This window comes from Rosa rugosa, chromosome 7 (assembly GCF_958449725.1).
Source record: "Rosa rugosa chromosome 7, drRosRugo1.1, whole genome shotgun sequence".
Taxonomy (NCBI): Eukaryota; Viridiplantae; Streptophyta; class Magnoliopsida; order Rosales; family Rosaceae; genus Rosa; species Rosa rugosa.
In genome coordinates, this window is record NC_084826.1 from 25160109 (window position 1) to 25170569 (window position 10461).

Genomic DNA, 10461 nt, shown 5'->3' on the forward strand with positions numbered 1-10461 from the left:
TACCCTTTTTTGTATTCACACAATTTTTTTTCCATTCCCCTTGTAAGCTTGGATACTCTTATGAACATGTACATAATATCCTCATCTTGGTTTCTTAATACCATTTACCGAGCAAGTTTGGATACTCTTATGAACCTCCTTCTATTTCTTAATAAATCGTGCAATTTAAAATTAGCACATGAGTACTATTATCAAAATCAATTTTCCTAAACCCAAAAACAAGCTATAGCAACATAGTCTACTCTAACAAAAAAAAAAAAAAACAAACAATATGTAAAGAAACCAAGATAACAATTGACGTCACCTGCATGAAGTGAAACAATTAAGCAAAACCGAAAACAAAAAGAATAGGCAATAGAAATTGTTTTCCGATCAATATTTTCTCGATTCTTCTTTTTTATATTTTTTGTCCTTTCTTCTATTTAGCAATCTTTAATATTCTACCTTAATCAAAGTTGCCCAACAATCCTCAAGTATGGCCGCAAGAGAATGAGAGAGGGGGAAGGATGGAGAAGAAAATGTGCAGATTTTATTTAATTTTTTTTTTATTTTTCATTTTGTTTAGTATTTTATAAGGGTAAAGTTGGATTTAAAAAATTCCAAAAATTGTTGGAGGTCCAAATACCATTTTAGGAGGTATGAATAGAACCCCCTACACAAAATTAGCTCAAAATCCCTATTATATATACTAGCCGCTTAACATGTGCTCCGCACATGTCAATTGGCTTTTATTTTTTATTTTGTTAAATTAAAAAAGTTACAGTAATTTCTCTCTTGATTTTAGGGTAGCTTCTCCTTTTTTCATGGGAGAGATTGCAAATTTTTCAAATATGACGTAGTGTATTGACTATTTTATCCTCATATCAAAATAATTTAATAATTTATTTATTAATATTTATATTATGTGAGGGCATATATGGTAGTTCAAAAATTTAACAATTTCCTCAAGAATTGGCTTAATTATATAATATATATATATATATACAGATCCTATCCAGAGCGATGCCTCGCTCTGAAATTTCAGAGCGAGGTTTGGGTTTAGGGTCACTTTTCGATCTCATATCCACATCTCGACCGTTCAGATTTTAGGTACTAATGTATAGATCATCTCTGTAAAATTTCAGTCAAATTGATGGTCATTAAGGCATTGATAACTGCCTTAAAGCTAGTACGGTTCAGGTTGGACAGATTTAGTTCGTCCATTGATTTAAATGAGTTAGATACCTTATAGATCATCAATTTGGCTGAAATTTTGTAGAGATGATCTATATATTAATACCTAAAACCTGAACGGTCGAGATGTGGATATGAGACCGAAAAGTGACCCTAAACCCTAACCTCGCTCTGAAATTTCAAAGCGAGGCATCGCTCTGGATAGGATTTGTATATATATATATATATATATATATATATATATATATAGACATAAATTTCCAATACTATATTATATTTTAATGATAATTGCAAGACAATGAGCACTATAGTCCATGAGTATTAATGGACACGACCCAGCTGAAGTATTAAGTGTAATAGTATATTAAATACTTTCAGTGTTGAGTAGTCAATATAAATATATAATATATAATATATGTTGTTGTTTAATTAATATAATACTACCTACATATGTACTTAGCTCAGTGGTTAGAGCACCCACTACCTATGTACGAAGTCATGGGTTCGAGTCAACATGGGGGCAGGAGTGAAACCCTTTGATCCTCTTTAAAAAAAAAAAAAATTAATATACTACTAACAGGCCCATTCACTGTGTGTGTGGAGAAAAGGTAAAGGTAGGTTTTTTAATATATAAGGGTTAGATTGGTAAAAAAAATTCAGTTTTGGAGAGCAAGTTGGGGCTCCATCTTCACTGCATGTCTTTTGATATACGACAACTTGCATTGTGAACCACAACATTTTTATTTTTTAACAGATCAATAACTTACATACAACAATTAGTCCTCTTACATACGAAGATAAGACTTATGTCACTAGACCAAATAATACTGAGCGTGTTTTGCACGTCATATACTAATCTTGGTTTTCTATATATAATCAACTAGTGTGGCTGGATAAGCAAAAACTTATTCTTGCAGTTGTATATGATATAGGAGAAAATGGTTCACAGCAAACCCCGTGCTGTCCTTTACTCGAGTCTCTTAATATTCATATTGCTGCTCTTCTCTTCCGAAATAGCATTTTCCAGAGTCTCAACATCTTCAAAATCCAGTACGTTATTGGTCCACGTACATCTTCATGGGGAAATTTCTAGTAGTGATTTCTCTATCATTTAATGAATCATACATTGTTTATTTGATAGGATTGATGCGTATAGTAACATGTTTTTGTCGTTGGCCCATTGTAGAAGAGAAGACCAGGCTGGATCTGCTAATGAAGTCTGGTAGTTACAAACCGACCAGATGGTTTGCACCGGATCGTAGAGCCCTACTGAAAGCACCAATTAACGTACCACCTCTTGGTTCGGAGCCAGGAGCCATAGATTAACGATCACGTAGTCCGTAGAGTGCCGCCCTCGATCTTCACTATCTGAAACCTCGGTTGATTGAGCGGACAATTGAGATGTTCACGTTTGCTTTTCCTAATAAGTTTTATCTGTTATGGAGTTGGATCTACTCGAAAGCTAGAGATAACCTTATCTCTCTCTAATAATATTGGCTTTGTCTTTTGAGCCTTCCAGTTCTTTATTACATGTCTACTGTTGCACATATTTGTACCCTTTCAAGTTTCAAGGACCTAGCCTGAAAGATTAAATAAAGAAACTGCTCTATTGGTATTGATCAAAAAATCTTAATTTCCCAAAAGCTCAAAAGTAGACATCTTTTGGTTTTCTTTGTGATTTTGATGAGGATGTCTACGTATCAAATGTCGTCGAGGTATGAAGCAATTAAAATCTAGAACCAACCCATGAAAAATCACAAAGAAAAAAAAAATAAAAAAAAAGATAACCCATAAGTGACACAATCAAGAGTCCTGAGCTGCAAGAAAAGAAACGAAATGGCACAGTGTCGCTTCTCCTCCTCGCTTCTTCTTCGTCTCCGTCTCCGTTCAGCTCGCCGGTTCTCCTCACTCCCCAACCCAACAACAACCCAAAACGACGCCGAACTGGTATCAAACATCCTCCTCCACCACCACAACCCCTTCCACGCCATGGAGTCCTCTCTCCAGCTCCACGGCATCACTCTCTCCCCCGACCTCCTCCACCACACTCTCCTCCGCCTCAAGCACAATTCCAAAATCGCCCTCGCCCTCTTCCACTACGCCAAGTCCCTCCCCTCCCCCCCGCCCCTCACCTCCCACGCCTTCCACCTCCTCATCGACATCGTCGCCAAGGTCCGCCAGTACGACGTCGCTTGGCAGCTCATCCTCGAAATGGACCGCCACAACCTCACCCCCACCGCCGCCACCTTCCTCATCCTCGTCCGCCGCCTCATCGCCTCCGGCCTCACCCGCCAGGCCGTCCGGGCCTTCGACGACATCGAGACCTTCGTCCTGACCCGCCCCACCGCCCAAGACTTCTGCTTCTTACTCGACACCCTCTGTAAATACGGCTACGTTAAGCTCGCGGCTGAAGTTTTCAACAAAAGGAAGCATGACTATGTGGCCGATGTGAAAATGTACACTGTTCTGGTTTACGGGTGGTGTAAGATCGGCCGTTTCGATACGGCGGAGAGGTTCTTGAGGGATATGATCGAGCGGGGTATTGAGCCCAATGTGGTTACTTACAATGTGTTTCTGGATGGGATTTGTAGGAAGGCGAGTTTGCACCCTCAGGACAGGTTTGAGAGGACCATAAGAAATGCACTGAAGGTGTTCGATGAAATGTCCAGCAGAGGCATTGAGCCGGACGTGACGAGTTTTTCGATCCTTCTTCATGTTTATAGCCGGGCGCATAAGCCGGAGTTGTCGCTTGATAAGCTGAAGGAAATGAGGGAGAGGGGGATTTGCCCCACCGTGGCGACTTACACTTCAGTTGTCAAGTGTCTCTGCTCTTGCGGAAGGCTTGAGGAAGCGGAGGAGTTGCTTGGTGAGATGGTGAGGAATGGCGTTAGTCCCTCGGCGGCTACTTATAATTGTTTTTTCAAAGAGTATAGGGGGAGGAAGGACTCGGAAAGCGCTTTGAAGTTGTATAGGAAGATGAAGGAGGATGGATTGTTTGCGCCGAGTGTGCACACTTATAATATATTGGTGGGCATGTTTTTGCAGTTGAATCGAGTGGAGATTGTGAGAGAGATATGGGATGACATGAAAGAGAGCGGGGCGGGGCCAGATTTGGATTCGTATACAATGTTGATTCATGGGCTATGTGAGAAGCAGAAGTGGAGAGAGGCGTGCCAGTTTTTTGTGGAGATGATAGAGAAGGGGCTTCTTCCTCAGAAAGTTACTTTTGAGACGCTTTACAGAGGGTTAATACAGTCTGATATGTTGAGAACTTGGAGAAGATTGAAGAAGAAGCTCGATGAAGAGTCTGTTACTTTTGGATCGGAGTTTCAAAATTATCACCTTAAGCCATACAGGAGATGATCAGGATGTGTTGTATTTCTTGCTTATGTTTTGAGGTACCATTAAACAGCTGCATTGTTGTCATGTTGTTTTATTATTGTATGATCGTTGATAATGAGATAATTTTGCTCATTCACACTCATTATACAGTTTATACTTACAGTTTTCAAAAGATTTGCTTTAAAGTTTAAAATTGTCTGATTCCATATTGACAAAACCTTTGACCAATTCTTTTAAACACTGAGTTATGTTACCAACTACTCAGCCATGGATTAGTTGATATTTGAATATGAGTATAATGTAACTGGCAACCTTGCAGTTTCAGATTACTGTATACCGGGTCAATTACAACAAAACCATAAAATAGTTGCAATACAATAGTGAATATCAGGCTCTTTTCTTGTAGTGAGCAGCTGTGGTCATTCACATTGCTTTTGTCATCAATCATGTAATTCTTCTTAATCAACTTCAAAGTAATAGTCGAAATGTGCTTATACACATTCCACATCTTGGTACGCTAATGGCATTTAGTTTCTCTCCCTAACTTTTGTCCGTTTTGTAATGCAGTGGATTATAGAATCTGTTGTCAAGTTACTTGCTGCTTCTATGGTTCACATAAAGGAAAACATTAACGATAACCTTCTTGCTTCAGACCATAACAGAGATCTGGTAATTATATTTTTCTTTGTTTATTTTATTTTATTATTAAATTTTTTTTTTATGACTGTTGCTTTTTCCATCACTGAGTGCTGGATTATGGCCAAGGTTTGAAGTCACTTTTAACCAATTTCTTCTGAGTCAGGATGCAGTTAGTGTCTTTAGGAAAGTCATGACAGGTTGTCTGAGGATCTTCTTCAAAAGAAGTTACCTGAGGTTAGTTTAATTGGAGCCTAATTTTTTTTCTTTGTCTTTTTAAAGTAAGATAAATTTTTTTTTTTTGTGAGAAATATCAGACGGAATGGACAGGATGGATTAGGCCTTCCTTCAGCTGTGAATATTTAAATATGATAGATTTCATTCGACAGGATGGATCAGTTGTGATCTTGGACCCTGCAAAGCTCCAAAAGAATGGAAGTTATTCATTTGAACAGAGTGTTTGGTCCAATTTTAGAGGCTCTTCTTCATCAACCTCGTTTTAATCGTCCAATATAATTTCGATTTAACTACATTGTACTTTCTTTTCAGACGAGGATTTCAAGGACACTCAACAATTGCCCAGATATGTGATGGATGGCTACAGTATATATGCATATTTTCTTATGTCAAACCGGATCTAGCAAAACAGATACCATGGTAAGATACAATCCAACAGTTTCAGTCAGTTATCTATTGCAATTTCAAATATTAAGCCGAGTATATCTTGGAGATGAGCATGCAGGCATTTGTCATATATTGCATGAAGTAAGAAAATGACACAGTTGTTTTTCCTACTCTGGTCAAGCTTTTTAAACTGAACTAACATGTTCTATGCTTTTGCAGAGTGGTTCCATCAGGTTGGTCAAACTGATGACTTGCAGATTGGTAGTTTAATACTAGATCTTCTGGTAGAAGATTTGTCTACTGCCAAATATCTTTTCATATTGGTTGTTTTATTTTATTTCAAACTTTTACTTCATTGCAAAGAAAAACTGGCTGCATGCAATTGTGTATCCTTAAAAATTCACACATTAGAGATCCGGAGAGACACTTGTGATAACGGCTCGAGTATTCCAGATGATATAATGCATGCATTCAGTGAATTCAACCACTGATATTCTTATCCTCATGAAATATGGTGAGGTGAATCGAGTTGTCAGTTCTACTGCAATCAATAACTGCAGTAGCCATTCCCAGAGGTCAGTCTTTAGCTCTGACTTCTTTTTACGGTGATGTGCAATTGTTGTTCCATTTCACAAATTTGAATCAACTGAACACGAGACTGCACTGCCCCATTCAACTGCTCTCTTGGAAGCAGGCATTGAATTCAGAAGCTCAGTTGATGGCTTAATGAGTATTGATTTCACAGATGGAGTTCTCATGATTCCACAGCTTGCAATTGCAGAGATGAATGAACCTTTGTTCAGGAACCTCATAGCCTTCGAGCAATGCTATAATGGTCGCGGGCATAAAGCAACTTCTTATGCACTTTTAATGGATAACCTCATTGCTTCCAGCAAGGATGTTGTTTTTCTTTGTGACAGAGAAATAATCCATAATTGGTTGAGTGCTGAAGAAGCGTCCCAGTTGTTCAGTAAGCTTTATAGTGACACATTGATTGATGATTTTTGCTATGGCGGGCTCTGTGCTACAGTGAATAAATGTTACAAAGATGGAAAAAGTGGCTAGCCCGATTGAAACGCGATTACTTATCTAATCCATGGAAAATCACCTCTTTGGTTGCAGCCTTTATCCTTCTGGTTCTCACCCTATTGCAGACAACATATACCATTCAGCAATACTATTCTCCTCCTCAGTGATGTTTGTTACTAGTTTACTTAATTTGTGCTATTCATTCCTTGGCAATGTATTTTGATGTACGTACTTGCTGTTCTACGGAATTTCAAATAAAAGTTGGATTGCAGATGAGTGACAACGTTACTTGATATTCGTAGGCCGGTAGACATCATCTCTTATGCTTTTACCTTTTTAATTCAGGAGCCATTTCTCATTTGTTTTCCATTATTGTTGAATTTAAGCTTACAACCCATTTCAAATTTGATGTTACTCTCACCTCACTGCTCCCCTCTGAAGTTCTGAAAACATGATCGAGCTGGAGTGATTGGACAATGAAAAGTATAAGCAACTTTCATCCCGCCCTTAACAAATATACCAGCAGGTGTGCTTCTTGTGAATATTCTCGCGGAGGCTGGCATTGAATTTTCCAGCATGATGAGCATAGATTTCAGAGACAGGACTCTTACAGTTCCACAACTAGCAATTGGAGACTGGAGAGTTAACAGAACCAATGTTCAGGAACCTCATTGCCTTTGAGCAATGTTAACATGGCCGCTAGCATAAGATCACATCTTCTGCCCTATTAATGAATAATCTCATCAGCTCAAGCAAGGATATGGATTTCTTTTGTGACAAAGGAATAATGGTTAGTTGGTTGAGCTCAAAAGATGCTTCCCAATTTTTCAGAGGTACATAAATTGTGAAACCAGTCCAAAGTCTCGGTCAACCAGTTATATAAAAAAAACGTCAACTTGATCAGAGTGGAAAAGATCAATACGCAATGCAAGACTTAAGTCAATGTTTTTTGCGCGTTTTTCATAATTTCCTGAACCTCTCCAGCTTTCGTTTCAACGGAATATCTGCACAAAATCATGACCAAATTCAGTCTTTGCTCTGTACAAATTCCCTTCTCTTATTATTGCATCCTGTAAATATATATGGTAGTAGGTCAGTACTAGCTTGTAGGCTTGTACTTTCGGTTCGATCAAGCTTTACTCTTTGTTTGGTGAATGATCGAGCTTTTCTCAAGTAAGTACTTCAATGTAATGTTTGATAACATAGTGATTAAACAAAACAAGATTAGAATTGATTCTTCGTATTTATCCTACAAGTACGACAGCTTTTTTTTTTATGTGGAGCTAGTGTTTTCTTTTAGTTGAATTGATTCCCTGTTATTGCAACCTGTTTCAGATATTTGGAACAATTCAGATTAGAATCAGAGTCATGGAAAATTATGTAGACAGTAGTACGGATCTCGATACTACGAATAATATCACTGAAGTTCATGAGTGCAGAATTAATGTTGAAGCATTGAAAAACTCCATGACAGCAAAGCTTCGTAGTGACTCACCCTTGCCTGCTAACTGCTCCATCTTCAGAGTTCCACAAGTGCTCCGGCGACACAAGTCAGAGGCATATGGACCTGATGTTGTCTCAATCGGACCCTTTCACCGAGGTGGTAAACAATTTCAAACAATGGAAAATGTCAAACAATGGTACTTACATAACCTTCTCTCTCGCTTGAATATAAGCTTGAGAACTCTGATCCGAAGCGTTTGCAATGTTTTCGAGTTTGAGAAACGTGCACGTGCATTTTATGCAGAACCACTTGATCATCTTAGCCCAAATGATTTTATAGAAATGATGATACTTGATGGTTGCTTTCTACTGGAACTATTTAAGAAGTTCTTCTGTGAGGGATATAAGCGTTGCCGTAAGGAAAATTTTGTTCCAGCTGAAGTACTACATATTGAGAATGATCCTATATTCAACATGGATTGCATGCTTCAATACCTCTGCCATGACCTTATGCTGCTAGAAAATCAGCTGCCTTGGTTTGTTCTTGAGATTTTATATCGTCTGACTGTCGAAGAACACATCTACTATCCATCACTTAGCACAATGGTGCTCCTCACCTTTAGCTCACAAGGATCACTACTGCACAATGTCGAGTCCTATCTTAGTCACAATTGTCATGATGATGGTGATGATGAGGATGAGGATGATGCTATCTTGCACATACTTGATCTGATAAGAAGTACAGTAGTTTTTCGATTTAGAAAGGTGAAGTCTTTGCCCTGCTTATTATCACAAGTAAAGTTGCCTCCAGCCACTACTCTCTCGGAGGCAGGTGTTGAATTCAGAAGGGATTGTATGGAAGGCATGATGAACATAGATTTCAAAGACGGCGTGTTTACAATTCCACAACTGCCAATTGCAGAGATGACAGAGCCACTGTTGAGGAACATAATTGCCCTTGAGCAATGTTGTCATGGCCGATCACATAAAATAACTTCCTATGTTATTTTGATGCATAGCCTCATTGCTTCCAGCAAGGATATAGATTTTCTTTGTGAGAAAGAAATATTCCTCAACTGGTTCAGCTCTGAAAATGCTTACAAGATCTTCAACAAGCTTTACGATGATACGTTCCTCAAGCACTTCTACTATGGGGAACTATGTGCTGAAGTGAACAAGTATTACAACGTTTCGTGGAACAGGTGGCTAGAAAAATTGAAACGTGATCACTTATCTAACCCATGGAAGATTACTTCTTTGGTTGCAGCCTTTATTCTTCTGGCTCTCACCTTATTGCAGACCACATATACCATTCAGCAATACTATTCTCCTCGTCAGTAATTAATGTTTATTAACTAGTTTACTTTGTGGTATTCATTTCCCTATTTGGCAATGTATCTTGATGTAGGGGATATGATTTCAAATAAAAGTTGGATTTGCATATGGATGAAGTTCCTTGATTTATTAGCAGGTTCTGTCAACAATATATGCGATGCCTTTAACTTAAAATTTCAAACATCATTTCCTTTCCTTAAACTGTTGAGCATGATCTGGTAATGGATTACATATATACAACAAAACTATTGTATATGCAACATGTATTCAAGACTAACTACTAAAGGAGAAAAGAAGGGAGAATATAAAACGTAACTTATGCAACTCTCATATAAAGAGGTACATTATAGACCAATACAGAAGAAATGAAATACACACACACATAAATACCAAAGAATTGCGATGTTTTTACATTGTTTAGGAAAGCTAATTTCTACATTACTCTGTTTGCAACTAATCATTTCATTTTTCGGTCCTTTGCTTTGTCCCTTAAGCAGGGTGATAGGTCAGTACTTGTACCATTATATGATTAATAGATTACAACTGGTTGTTCAAACAAAACTGATGTTTGTGAGACCACTAAAATGATGACTAGTTGAGGACTTTTTTGTGAGACTCACTTTTCGATCACATTTCTACAAATCAACCATTAAATGTATAGATAATTTTTTTTTTGAAAGGTGTATAGATATTTATGCAATTTTTCAACCAAACTAAAAATTGTTAAAACATTCATGATCGTAGTTTATTAGTTATGAACATGGACGGTTCATGTTTGACAGATTTGGTTCGTTCATTGATTTGATCTAGTTCGGTACCTTAACGATTAGTAATTTGGAAGAAAATTTTCAGAAGTGATCTACTCATGTATACATAGAC

General features: G+C 37.8%; 2 protein-coding genes across 11 annotated transcripts; both read left to right on the forward strand.

The window, feature by feature from the left end:
- The first annotated feature begins 2044 nt into the window (after positions 1-2044).
- Positions 2045-7097, forward strand: LOC133720130 (pentatricopeptide repeat-containing protein At2g13420, mitochondrial-like). Of its 10 annotated transcripts, none has more exons than XM_062146308.1 (7): positions 2045-2223; positions 2360-4571; positions 5083-5184; positions 5318-5388; positions 5701-5808; positions 5995-6350; positions 6470-7097. In XM_062146308.1, the coding sequence occupies exon 2, from the start codon at positions 3010-3012 to the stop codon at positions 4534-4536; it is 1527 nt and encodes a 508-aa protein (XP_062002292.1). In that variant the 5' UTR covers positions 2045-2223; positions 2360-3009; the 3' UTR covers positions 4537-4571; positions 5083-5184; positions 5318-5388; positions 5701-5808; positions 5995-6350; positions 6470-7097. The 10 variants fall into 10 exon arrangements, with proteins under 10 accessions (XP_062002292.1, XP_062002291.1, XP_062002294.1 ...); XM_062146307.1 differs by having other exon boundaries at positions 6521-7097; XM_062146310.1 differs by having other exon boundaries at positions 6544-7097.
- A 648-nt stretch (positions 7098-7745) lies between these two features.
- On the forward strand, positions 7746-9690 carry LOC133720132 (UPF0481 protein At3g47200-like). Its single transcript, XM_062146311.1, has 2 exons — positions 7746-7977; positions 8140-9690. The coding sequence occupies exon 2, from the start codon at positions 8173-8175 to the stop codon at positions 9586-9588; it is 1416 nt and encodes a 471-aa protein (XP_062002295.1). The 5' UTR covers positions 7746-7977; positions 8140-8172; the 3' UTR covers positions 9589-9690.
- The last annotated feature ends 771 nt before the right edge of the window (positions 9691-10461 follow it).